The sequence below is a fragment of the Camelus bactrianus genome, chromosome 31, assembly GCF_048773025.1.
Source record: "Camelus bactrianus isolate YW-2024 breed Bactrian camel chromosome 31, ASM4877302v1, whole genome shotgun sequence".
Lineage (NCBI taxonomy): Eukaryota > Metazoa > Chordata > Mammalia > Artiodactyla > Camelidae > Camelus > Camelus bactrianus.
This window is the reverse complement of record NC_133569.1, coordinates 25,979,347-25,993,017: the sequence shown is the minus strand read 5'-3', so window position 1 is coordinate 25,993,017 and position 13,671 is coordinate 25,979,347. Positions and strand designations below refer to the sequence as shown.

At 44.6% G+C, this 13,671-nt stretch overlaps 2 protein-coding genes across 4 annotated transcripts in view; both read left to right on the top strand.

Annotated features, from left to right (window-relative positions):
- The window catches only part of SPIN1 (spindlin 1), a 68,864-nt gene extending 68,255 nt beyond the window's left edge, over positions 1 to 609 (top strand). The window contains exon 6 of the mRNA XM_074355679.1: positions 429 to 609. Within this exon, the coding sequence (XP_074211780.1) occupies positions 429 to 472 (44 nt within the window). The 3' untranslated portion in view covers positions 473 to 609. The remainder of the gene's footprint in view (positions 1 to 428) is intronic.
- A 1,031-nt stretch (positions 610 to 1,640) lies between these two features.
- The window catches only part of LOC123615539 (nucleoredoxin-like protein 2), a 40,287-nt gene continuing 28,256 nt past the window's right edge, over positions 1,641 to 13,671 (top strand). For all 3 annotated transcript variants that reach the window (XM_074355680.1, XM_074355682.1, XM_074355681.1), the window contains exon 1: positions 1,641 to 1,754. The gene's annotated coding sequence lies outside the window, so the exon portion shown is untranslated. The remainder of the gene's footprint in view (positions 1,755 to 13,671) is intronic.

Below are 13,671 nucleotides of genomic sequence, written 5' to 3'. Positions count from 1 at the left end.
AATTACAACCCAAAGTTTTCTTTTTTCCCCTCGAAAAATCTTTTATTTTGAAGAGAAATTATACTGGAAAAATTTGATTTTCACAAGACTGTAGATACTATTTTGTATTCTAAAGACACTTTAAACATGTCATTAAGTTAATAATTCTTACAAAACCTGGACTTTTTATACCCATAGTGCAGTCTCCTACCTAATTTTTACCATAATTAACTTGTCCTATGTCATATGTATTTTTAGGTTTTTAGGCTGCTGAGTTTCAGAGAAGTAGGTGAGTCTAAACTTTCTCCAGACAGTCTCCATCTGCCTTTATATTGGCCTTAAAACTCTTACTAGGTTTGGTAACTCGGTGGCAGACGATCTGGGGATATTGTGTTGGCATGTAATTTTGCCTAAAAATGACATTGCATTCTTCTTGATTTTCCCGTGAGGGCGCTGGACCAGGTGGCACATTGATCCCTGTCAGCTCTGGTGATGGTGACACAGAAGTGTGGGCCCTTTCCATGCATTTCTTTTTTACGTTGGCCGTTAACGATAGGTGAGTAGGCTGCCGTCTGCATTGTAAGCACCAGTCCTGCTTCCCTCTTTTATCTTCGTCCTCCATTACTTTCAGTTTATGCTTTGAAAATTCACACTCGGCGGGGAACGTAAGAGCTTGAAGTACATGTGAACTACCTAGAAGTTATAGAATTGGCACATTACATGTAACTTTTAAACTCTGTGTCTTCATGTTGGAACCGCTGAAGCAGATAATGATGTGAAAAGGACAGAAGGAAGGCCATTTAAAAACCTCGATGTTACCATGAAGAGTTAACAACTGGAGACTGAAATCCAGCTGAATTGTCTGAATTGTCTTCAACTGTGGATTGTGCAGGTAGCTTTAAAACTCTTGCCTTGAATTTGTCTCCCAGAGGATTTGTAAGGGACCTGGGAGTGACCGCCTGAGCACTGTGCGCATGTGTGTGTGAGGAGCTATGCGCCTTCCCACTAGAAAAACAAGAGGAGACGGTCCCTGGTGGCTGTGGCTGCCTTCCCGAGAGGCAACTTTGTTATGTTTACTCTGTGTGTGTGTCTCTTAAGTACTAGGGACCTGCTTTGAGCAAAATGTTACTTCGAGTTGTCCTGTGTTACCGTAGCCAAGTAGTTTTAACCACAGGGTTTGTCTTAATTTATCCCAAGTCTGATTTTTCACACTAGAAGGACAAGATTCTGGGACTCTGGTCATCATTTTCAGAGCAGTCCTGCAGGGGAGCAGTCTGTTACAGGCTGAAAAACATGTCTGAAGGGGTGGAGTCCACAGTCTGCACTGTCCTGCAAGTAGGATTACTGCCTCTGAGCAGTTTGTGGAGGAGAGCATGTCAGTGCCCAGGAAACTAACACCCATTACCAGATGTCTGTTGAATTCACACTTAAAAAAAAAAAAAAAAATAGATCAGCCGTCGTCATTGGCCCTTTTTAAAATTTGGTAATTATATTTTTAATATAAAAAAGGTCATGCTTTGATCAAATCACATGTGGTAGGTCACTGAGAAGTGTTTTCTGATAATACTCTACATACTATATGTACCGGTCAGCTCAGCCTGCATAACAAACACCACGTACTGGGAGGCTTAAACAGCAGACATTTATTCTCTCTCAATTCTAGAAGCTAGAAGTCCACAGTCAAGGTGTCAGCGGGTTGGTTTCTCCTGAGGCCTCTCCTTGGCTTGCAGACGGCCGTCTTCTCTTCCTTTCTGTGTCTGACCCAGTCTCTTCTGGTAAGAACACCGGTCACATGGGATTAGGCCCCTCTATAACTACCTCATTTTACCTGAATCATTTCTTTAAAGACCCTGCCTCCCAAAACGCACATGCTGAGGTGCCGGGGCTTAGGACCAACAGATGGATTTGGGGGAATGTAATTCAGTCCACACCAACATACTAAAATTGAGCTGTGCTTTTTTATGGTTAGGCTTGAAATGGAAAAGAAATCTTATTGGCAGGGCATTATTTTTACAGAGACTAATCATTTTAAAGATAATACTGATTATTTTTATATGAAAGGGAGGGATAAATTTAGTGTTTTTAAAAGAGCTCTGGGAAAAGCCAGCTTTCTGGGTGCATTGCCCACTTCCTGTGCGTGTGCTCTCAGACAAATTATTCAGCCTTTCTAACTTACTTTCTTCGTCTGAAGTGGGGAGAGTATCCTGCCCTGCTCCCTCCAGTGGTGCCTGTGAGTTTCCAGTGGTGCTGCAGCTGCGCACGGTGCAGACCTGAGCTGGATACGGAGGGGCCGAGTCACCTTCTTCCTGGCATTTCCTTGGGCGGCAGGGCCTTGTACAGACAGACAGCAGCTGTCATTTAAGGCCTTGCCATGTTTCGCTTTGATTTTTTGATGTTTGAGATAGTTACCGAGTCCAAACTTGTTCTGCTCGCCACACAACAGGCCAGTAAATCGGGAGACGAGGTGTTGGGGCAAGGAATAGCTACTTTATTCGGAAAGCCAGCAGACTGAGAGGATGGCAGACTAATGTGTTGGCGAACCATCCTGCTCCAGTCAGAACACAGGCTCCTTTCTTCCAAAAAAAAAAAAACGGGATGGGGTGTGATTGGTTGTTGCAAACTTCTTGCTGCAGGAGTCCTTTGTTCCTGCAGCCGTCCACGTGGGCCGGGTGATGGTGCTCCTGCAAAACCTCCAGCAAAACAAACGTTGCTCTCTGTTCTGCAACTTTGTTATCTTCACGTGAGTGCAGAGCGAGCAAGACTAAGCCTAGGAAACAGGGCACAGCGGCCAAAGGAACGGATCTAATGTGGCATCAGATTTGTCCTTTTCTGTAGCAAGATCATGCTTTTAGTTCCAAAGTGTCAGTTTTGTTTGTCATGTAATGTCAGTCGGGAAAATTTCCATTCTTAGGTTTTTTCAGAACACTAGCATACTGGGATTTCCCAGCATATGTGAAAGTTGTTACAAAAAGCGCTGCTGAAAGGTTAGTGGGATGTTCCACGTGTTCCATTTTACTGTGACTGAGAAGACTGTGCAGCCGACCTTCATGAATGAAGACCCGCACCTGCGCTTGCTGTGTGTTCTCACCTTGCCGTAGGGGTCGGAACTGAAGTGCCCCCTCAGTGCTTTTGTGAAGCATGGTGCTGGAGTTGCAGTGTCGGCCAATGACCGTGGTTCAGAGTCATGTAAATAGCAGGTCCACTTTCAGAACGTATTACTGCCGAAGTGGGAAGTTGTGTCTTTGAAGCGGGACGGCTATGCCTGATGAAATGCAGCCACTGTGTGAACAGGAGAGTGAGGAGGACCACTGTCCTCGTTCCCACCCCAAGTGAGGCCTTGACACACCGTGTCTTCAATCACTGCCGTTTCTTTTTCTCTCTAATATAATCTGAGATTGGCCCCTCTTTGGAGAAGTTTCAAAAGTTGATTCTGTTTCTGGAGGGAAAAATTTTTCAGGTGATAAAATTCACCTTAGTATTTGACATCCCATCATTCATTAAATTTCTGGTATGGATATTTAACATTGATCCCACAGCTCTTAAGTAAAGACTGCTGCTTTATTTAAATTGCAGCATTATCTCATTTTATTTTAGCTTGTGCTCAAGAGAAATAACCATCATCTTTGTCAGGGAATGGTAGTTGGAAGCTGCTGGTGACCAGACCATCGCCTGTGTTGTTCCACGGGGCACCTGGGGAGGTGTAGACAGTGTGGGCACCCAGAGCATGCTTTTGTCCTTCTGAGAAAGCAAAGACAGGCTGCCTTTCTCTAAAAGGATAACATTTAGGGGAACTTCTAGACCTCCAGTCTAGAAATTATAACTGGAATTGAGGGTTAAGTTAAAATTTTTAAGAGTGGAAATCAAATGTTGATATCTTGCAAGTCTTTATTGTAACTTGTAAACAAGCCATTTCTAACCTAATTCAGCTTTAATGCTATTCAGATAGTAGGAAAAATGTACATTTGCACTAGTATATTTTGTAAATGTGAATATATACAAGTAATTTCATAAGCTATCTAAAATCTTTTATGGAACAAAATGGGCATAAATAGTTACTTTGTCCTTGAAAATCCTCCATCCTTAAATAGTACATTTTGAAGGTGTTCTGTGGAAGATTTCTCTTTCTTCCCAGATAACGTAAGTTGATAACGGTGTTCTGCCACCTTGGAGAGGCTGTTCACTGAAATGGCTCCTGAAACTTTTGGTCACTGTTAAAATGTGGTTAAAATTGGCCAGTACGTGAAGTTGCACGGTGGTTACGACTTGGGGGGGGTGCGGCAGCTACAATTTGCAAGGTAGGTTCACAAGGCCTGAGATTTAGCACTGGGCAGGGATTTTGCAGTCTGGTCTCCGTTCTCTGTGCTCAGCTTCTGTGCTCAGCTTCTTTCTTTGCTTATTTTTTTTTAAACATCTTTGAGCTTCTTACTTGTTTATTCCGAATAGTAGTATAATTTCCTGTTTCTTTAAAGCACTTAGGAAGGATTGACTTGTTTTTGCAAAAATGCCTCAGAATAAGTGACAGGCTCTGCTGCGTTTAAACTGGCAGGGTGATTCGGGTAGCCGCAAGCTCGTGTCCAAGTGTTACTGCATCACAGGCTTCGCGCTGCTCGCCTGGTTCAGCGAGGTGCCGCCTCATACCCACGGTCACACCTGGGCTTTGGCGGGCGGACTTGCCGCTAACCGGTGTCCCCCTGCCGTGCCGTGCTCCCTGGAGGAGCTCATGTCTGGTCACTGCCATGTAAACATCTTAGTTCCCTGTGACACCAGAGCGGTGGTGTAGCTTTTTGAGGGAGAAAACAAAGCAAAATGTAAGTTGCAGCATATTCTCAGTTTACGGTCACAGTTCTCCCGCCGACTGCTGGCCAACGCAGCGTCCATACGCTGCTGTCCTCCAGGGCTGCTTCGTCCCGGCCTGCCCCAGAGAGGGGCTTCCAGGAGGCAGCAGCACAAACTCAAGCTCCACGTTGGAGCAGGACCCGCTTGGCTGTGAGCAGGGCCTGCCTGCTGGGGTGTTACCCCTGCTGCTTCTCGGGCTCTGCGTGCACCTTGTCCTTTAAGTTTTATCATGAACTGTTAAGTTTCCAGTTGTTCCTGTTACTATCAGAAAAATCCAAAACCTTTTTTCTCAGTTTCTATCTTCATAATTTACAATACTTGAAAATTGTTTGTCATGTGTTTTCTTAACTGTTTAAAAACAGTTCTTTGTTTGTTTTGGGTTTTTTTTTTTTTGGTGGGGGGTAATTAGGTTTATTAATTTATTTTTAGAGGAGGTACTGGGAATGGAACCCAGGACCTCATGCCTGCTAAGCACGTGCTCTACCGCTTGAGCTGTACCCTCCGCCCTAAAAATGGTGCTAGTTACAGCCCAGGCTGGAACGGGGGAGGTGCTGGGCATGATTTTTGGCTAGACACCTGTCTTAATGGTAGCCCTGTATTATCTCCTTCGGAAAAAAGACCAGCTTTGCCAGCATTACTTTCCTGATGTGGATATTGTAGGATTTAGTGGATTTCAGAACATTTTAAATATTTTGAGAAAAGAAACTGTTAAAATGGGACTTTTGTATACCAAGGTTTTTCTTTGTATACTTTAATCTTTTTTTAATCGAGTTGTAGTCAGTTTACAATGTTGTGCCAATTTCTGGTGCACAGCACAGGTCTTCAGTCACACATGGACGTGCACATGGTCATCTTCGTACTCTTCCACTGTGAGCTCCACGAGGTGCTGGACACCAGGGTATTTTAATGTCTTCTTGATACTGTGGGACGCACCCTCGGTTTGACTTGATACTTCATATGCTCATTCAGCCCTGAACTGAAGGTAAATTAGAAATTTTTCAGAATTGATTTGAGAGGCCTTTATCTGAGGCTGATTGTTAATTTTTCCAAGAAGATGAAATTCATTTTATAACTAACCATATTACCAAAACTCCTTCTCACTTTGTGGAAACCGTAATGTCTGTAAATTAAAACAGTCGTACCTTTATTAAGTATCTTATTTAAGGATCATGTTAATACAATTTTGTGCTTGGTTTATTTCCTTTTTAAAGTTACTTTTTATGATCTTTAAAGGCAAGATTTTAAGAATCTTGTGTCATGAATTTCTTCAGGTGACCTTCCTAGTTCACTGGGAAGTACTCTCTAGAGTATCCTTTTGACAAGTTCTGGTTTGAGCGACTTTGAGCCGAAAATCCCCCGAAAAGGGAAATACATGAAGGTACATTATTGAAAAAAGGAGTAAGCAAATTCATACAGTGCCTACGGTACCTTTAAGCACTAGAAGAAACGCTCTGAGCGTATCCATCTCAGGTTCACCTGAGAGTCCACCTTTAAGTGGCTCTCCACGTCCTGCTGTCTGCCAGCTTCTGAGTGCCTGCAGGCCGTCTGTGAAGCTGAGTGCTGGGACGGAGGCCCACACTGGAGTCAGGAGGCATCTCCACTGTTCCGACCTCCACCAGAGCCTCTCTGCCTGCCTGCACGGCATGTGCATCGCATTGCGATTGGTGTCACGGACCACCCAAGTAGTGATGCTGTCACTCGTCACCACTCAAGGCATCCGTCATCCAGGGAGCGGCCCAGGCCTGATGGTGCACGTGATTGCATCCTGTCTGCCGGACACTAAGAAGACACTCAAACCTCAGAAGTCAGGATATCCACCTGACCCCAAGGACCCTGCCACCCAGGCACCTGACCCAGCACTACCCCCTTCCCGCTCAGTCTGCTTCCTGGAAAGAGGCGCAGCGGGGAAACTGCTTTTTTTTGCACAAAGATCTGTAGTGTAACTGCTATCTCAGTTACACTCCTACTGCGGGTGGCGAGGAGGCCTCTGAGGGAAATGCACAGGGAAGTATCAGATCTGAATCCCGAATGACCAGGCTGGCTTCATAGCCTTGGGAGCTGGTCCTGCATGACTGTCGAGGAAGAGCGTGTCTGACTGTGGGGTTTGCCATGGCAGCTAGGAGCACTTCTCATTTTCCAGAGTGGGAATTCTTTGAGTGGTGCCTGTGACCTTATCTCCTTACGCTGGTGGCCAGGATTGCAGAGAAGAGAGCAGCTCCAGCCCCAGGTTGCCTGTCGGAGTTGGTGGCAAAGCAGACACCAGGTACTGTAATGAGACGTTGGCCGACGTGGCCATTTTCTCTTACGTTCGTCCCAGTCTTTTTCATGCCTTTACTTCCCTCGCCCTATCAACAGTTCACACATTGTTAATGGTCTGACATGAGCCCAAACAAACTTTTCCAGAAGATTCAGTTACTACCTAATATTTTTAAAAGGTGGGTTTTTGTAGCTTTTTTCCTCGTCTGATGTTGTACTTGGAACTCACCATTAAGTTATTGCTCTTATGGAGCAGAAGGGGGTTAAAGAGCTAAAAAAAAAAAAGGAATTTATTGCACACTTGTTTTGTTAATCAGAAATGGGTGGTTTTTTGGAATGTTCAGTAAGAATTAGCCATTGTGAGCCATCTTAGGCTAGTGTCTTTGAGTGGAGTGTGAGAAACAGCTCCAGGATCATCCGTGTGGGGTCATTAAAAATGCAGAGCCCTGGGCTTCACACAGTCTAACGTCTGTGCTCGGAAACACTGATCCTAGAAGCACCCCTTCCCTCCCCTAAGCAACTTGGTGCTTTTGTGCTCTCAGGTTTGAGACCTGACATCTTGGATCTTAGTGGGTAGTTAAAAATCATGGGCTTTTTTGTTAATATCTGCAAGGCTGTATCTCAGGGATGGTGAGAAGATGCTTTTATGTTTCTAATGACCTTGACCAGAATCTTCCTGTTTTTAAACCTCCAGATTAAGTTTTATATCAATATAAGAATCTTATTCTTAAAAGACTTTGGAACTGTGGAAATGATTAAAGTTCTGTTTGGAGGGCTGTGATTGTGTTTTCCAGGGTGCTCAGATCATCAGCACGTGGCACTGTGTTTCACCCATTCAGGAAGTAGGCTGTGAGTCCTACCTCAGACGTCAGCCAGGTGACCCTTGTCTGCTGTTGGCCATTAGCTGATGGAAAACAGCCCTCAGGCTTCGGTATTCAAATGATGTTTATAGCTTCATCAGAAATAAAACTCAAGTCACTTTAGATTATGCCTCTTCTATTCCTGAAAAGAAGGATACCCAGTAATAGTTTTCAAACAAAACAAAAAATTTGCAGGACAGGGAAAAATACCTTGTGCCAAGATGATTTTCGCCTGCAGGATGCACTCTGGTCCTCACACACATCGATTTAACTTTGGAAAATGAATTGATGTCATTTTGTAACTTTGGAAGATGCTTATTAATTAAAAGAAACTATCTTAGGAACAAAAAAAAATAGTATTTCATAACAGTTCATTTGCTATGTACCCTTGGAGTTTCTCTGAATAACCTAGCTATGTGTTTCTCACTGAATTCTTGTCTTTAAGAGGCTGGAACTCTGTCTTCAAACCATTTGAATTATGACGTGGGTGTGTGTGTGCAGTGGCTTAAAATGCATCCATGTTTGCTTTCCAGAGAACTCACATTGGCCTCATTACTGGTCTGTATGAGTAGATAGAGGAGAGAGAGATCTCCATACACTTTTCAGAATCTGAGATACAGAGCTTGAATTAGTTAACTAACAACCTATGTTTTATATTAAATTACTTATCTTCCTGAAAGGGAGTTGGATTTTGCAAAAACTATAATAAATGATCATTAAAGAGTGTTTATAAAAAAAAAATTGGAATCACTTGCTAATAAATGTTAATTACAACATAATATCAAAATTTATGGGATGCAGCTAAACAGTGCTCAGAAGGAAATGTATAGCTGTAAATGCTTATATTAAAAAGATCTCAAATCAAGAGTCTAAGCTTCCACTTACAAAAAACTAGAAAAAGAAGAGCAAAATAAAACCAAAGCTAACAGAAGGAAAGACATAATAAAGATTAGTATGGAAATCAGTGAAGTAGAAAACAAAAATAGACGAGAAAAAAATCAGTGAAACCAGTTGTTGAGTCTTTGAAAGGATCGAGTTCGACAAACCTTCAGTTACACTGACCGAGAAAGAGAAGACGGCAGCTACCCACATCAGGAATGAAGGATGTCACATTACTACCAATCTTACCGAACTTAAAGAATTGTAAGGATACTATGAACAACGTTATGCCAACACATGGACAACTCAAGTGAGATGGACAAATCCTGGAAAAACACAAATTACTGAAACTTTGTCAAGAGGAAACAGAAAAAGTCTTTAGATCTATCTGTAACAAGTGGAGAGATTAAACTAGAAACCAGACTTCTCCCACAAAATAAAACTCAGGGCCAGATAGCTTCACGGGTGAATGCTTACACACGTTTAAAGAGGAAATAATGCCAGTCTTCCACAGACTCAGAAGATAGAAGAGGAAGGAATACTCACCAGGTCTGTGCTGTGGACCCCCGTTATCCTGATACCAAAGCAGACAAAAACATGGCAAGAATACTACGGTCCAATATCCCTTACGGATGTAGACACAAAAATCTTCAACAAATGCAGTGACATTTAGAAAGGTTTAGGTACGTGACCAAGTGAGATTTAATATCAGAAAGCCAATGAACGTATTCCACTGTGTTAGCAGATGGAAGGACAAGAGGCACAAGTCATTTCAAAATGCAGAGGGAAAGGACTTGACAAAATGTTAACACCGTTCATGACAAAACTCAAAAAACGTGGATTGGAAGGGAATTTTCTCAACCTAATGAAGAGCATTTGTTAAAAAACAACAGCAAACATCATGCTTCATAGTGAAAGGATAACTCTCTCTCCTAAGGTCAGGAAATGTCAGAGGCGTCCATCATTCCTTCTATTCAACATTATACTGTAGGTTCTAGCCCTGCAATCAAGCAAGGAAAAAAAAGCATACAGATGGGAAACGAAGAAATAACATTACCTTTATTTGCAGATGGCATGATTCTGTGTTGAAAATCCTACAGGATACACACATAAAACATTAGAGTTAAGGAATTCAGCAAGGTTGTGAAATAGAAGATCTAGATACAAAAATTAGTTGCATTTCTATATACAATATAGCAGTGCACTATCCAACTTTAATTCCATCAAAAAGGATAAAATACTTAATAAATTTAATAAAAGTGTGAGATTATACATAAAAATACTAAGTAAATGGAGAGACATTCCATGTTCATGGATTGGAAGATCCATTGTTAATATGGAAATACCTGTCAAAAGTCCCTCAGGCTATGTTGCAGAAATTAACCAGCTGACCCTAAAATTTCTATGGAAATGTAAAAGGATTCAGAATAGCCAAAAGAATTTTGAAAAGTAAAAACAAATTTGGAGAATTTCTACTCCAGATATCAAAACTTCCTATGAATCAACAATAATCAAGATAGTGTGGTTTTGGAATGGAGATACATCTAGATAGTTAGCCATCTCAGTGAAACAATTGACAGTCTTGAAATTAATTCTTAAATTTATGGCCAACTGGTTTTCCTTAGCAGTACTGAGGCAATTCAGTGGAGAAAGTACTGCCCTTTGAGCAGATGAGGATGGAAGGATTGGATATATATGCATGTGCAAAAAGATGAATTTAGACCGTTTGTAATATACAAAGGTTAACTTAAAAATGACCATATACCTAAATGTAAGAGCAAAAACTGTTAGATTTAGAAGAAATTATAGGCAAGAATCTTCATGACCCCAGGTTTGTCAAAGAAAAGGTAGTCTAGAAAAGGTAAAGTTGGTACATTAGACGTCATCAAAATTAAAAACTTATGTGTCACAAGCCACTGTTAAGGAAATAAGAAACAAAGCCAAAGACTGGGAAGAAAAATTGTAAATCATGTTGATAAAAGATTTGTATTCAGAGTATATGAAGAACTCTAACAAGACAGTCCAAGTAAAGTTACAAAGGATTGGAGTAGACATCTCTCCAAGGAAGATGCACAGATTGCCAATAAACACAGAAAATGTGCTTAACATCTTTAGTCATTAAGGAAACAAGTGGAAACTGAGGTGCTGCTTCCTACCCAGAATAACTGCAGCAAATAAAAACCAGAAGGACAGACAATGACAAATGCTGGTTATGATGTGAAAAAACTGGTACGGCCCCTTTGGGTGACAATTTAGCAGTTTCTTAAAAAGTTAAATATAAATATACCAGAAGACCCTAGGTTCCTGGGAAAATACACATGAGAACCGAGAAAATACATCTACAGAAAACTTGTAAAGTAATGTTTGTGGCAGCACCATTCATAATAGCCTTCAAATGGAAATACCCCAAGTTTCAGCTGGTGGATGGATAAACACAACATGGTATGTCCATACAGTGGAACAGTACTCAGACAGGAAAAGGGGGGATCTGGTACCTGCTACAGCATGGATGAGCCTCAAAAACGCGTGAAGTAGAAGCAGCCAGGTGGAAAGCACCACACATCGTATGATTCCACTTGGAGGACATTTCATGAAGTGGGGAAACTACAGATAGGAAGTGGGTCACTGGTTGCTGGGGCCGGGGCTGGAGACCACCTGCCAGCGGACACAGGAGTCTTTGTGTTGAGGGAACTGTTGAAGAACATTGTGGTGATGGTTACACAACCTAAATCTACTTAAAAAATTATTCACTTAAAATAAGTGATTTTATGACACATTTGTAATTTATACCTTAAGTAAAGCTTTTGGAAGACTCCCAAGATGAGACCTGAATTCTGCCAAGAAGGAAAGGTGGGCGGGAGCGTTTGCCAGTTTTAGTTCAAGCTGCTCCCGGAGAGTTTGTATTTATGACCCCCTCCTGCGTGATGCTCTGGTGTTCAGCCCCAGAGTCAGGGCTAGACCAGAAGTGTGGTGTCTGAGGACATGCCGTCATAGGGACGAAGTGAATTGCCGAGGGACTGGTCACCTCCCCGAGGGCCACGCACCTTTGTCCTCTGGGTCAGGTGCTGGGGAATAGCGTCAGAGCAAAAGTCGTGAAAAACTAAAGGTTTCTCTGTTTAGGAAAATAACTGATGGGAACCAGAAGGTCATCTTCACAAGTGGACCCTTTTGTCAGGTGGCTGAGAGGAAGGCGAGAAAACCGGGAAACAAGCTACAAGTACTTGCAGAGCTAGGCGGCTTGGGCCCCAGCTGAGACGCGCCCTGGGGGACGGCTTGCAGGGGGCGGCAGTGGTGGGTGAGCGAGCTGGTGGGCGAGGCCTGGAGGTTGACCAGAAGCTGAAGGAAGCACCTTGGCCCCAGGTGGCCCTTCTGGTGCTGACAGTGTGGTCCCGCCGGAGACCAAGAGCGGGCTCAATCTGGGAGAGGGGACAGGCCCATGAGAAGGTCAGCACGGAAGGGAGTATGAAAAGCCAAAACCAAAACCAAAACAAAGCGAGAAACAAAAAAGGACGCAAAGAGCAAACACAGCTGAGAATGAAACCTTACACACTTTTTCACTCCCAGTGACTCATTAACCTGAAATTTTGGGTGTTAGTTTAGTTTCGCTGGGAAATAACGCAACTGCCATGCTGAGGGGGCTGAACGCACCCTCCAAAAGTGAAGGAAGTGGATAGGTGACCTCCCAGGTCACGCAGGCTGGGCTGAGAACCCGCCCGTGTCACTGGGGAGCCCGCCACCGTGGCCCCATCACAGCTCAGCCCCCTGCAGTGAGGACCCTTCCCGAGCCCATCTCGGGCGGGATGCAGACTTGTGCGCGCCTGTGTGCACGAGCTTGGAGACGCTGTGTTGGCTGGAGCAGGTGCCAGAGCTCACAGGTGCGAGGGACCGGAGAGTGCCGGTCACGCGTACATTTGTGGTCCGGTGGGGTTTTGCGAAAGCGTCTTTTGGAAAAATTAGCTATGGAGGCTGTCCTGCAAGTCAGCCCAGCCCCAGGGCAGATTCACGTGGGGACGTTGCGCCCAAGTCCCCGGGGCGCGGCGGGCGGGCGGGCAGCGTGTCTTTCCTCTTTCCTCGCTGGGACGTGCGTGCGGCCCGGCGTGTTCCTCGCCGCTGCCCCGCCCCTGGCAAAGGCGGACACACAGACACGGGGAGAAGAGGGCAGCCGGCGGTCTGACCTCTCCTGCGTGAGCGCCTGCGCTTCGGGGGAGAACGGATAAAACGTTCCAGGGGGGAAGGTCATTTGGGGCCCAGAGTGCCAGGCTGGGAGTGGGAGCTGAAGGAGCAGGTCCGGATGGAGGCAAGACGTTACGGAAGCCGCTGGGGATGAGAATCCGTAAGGATTTCAGGTGTCTTCTGCTGGAGTTCCTGGCTGGAGAGATCGTCTTTTGTTGCGTTTTGTTGCCTGACGACTTCCACGTGCGCTCCTGCTGGTGGGGGTCCAGAGGCCGTCACTGCCAGGGGAGTCCCTCTCCACGGTCGTACCTGAGAACACCCCGTTCCCCCGGACATTTCGCGTGTCCTTTGCGAGCTGGTCCGGCCGTCCTGGTGTCCTGTGGCCTGAGCGGGTGGGCAGCCGTCGCCAGCCCCAGCCTTGACCCTGTGGGCAGCGACCACAGGGCGCCGTCTCCTCTGAGGTGTGGACGTGCTGGCTCCTTTAAGATCCAGGCAGCAGGGTCCAGATACAAAGGGAAGAGAGGTACCTTCCAGGCTCCAATGGGACTGGCTCTCCGTCCTTACCCTGGCCACGTTCACTCGGGGGGACAACTCAAGGTCATGCCAGCTCCGCGTTCTGCCAAGAGCGCTTTGTTCGCCCAGCGTGCTCTGGGTATTTGAGACTCTGTATGTTCCATGAAAATCCCAG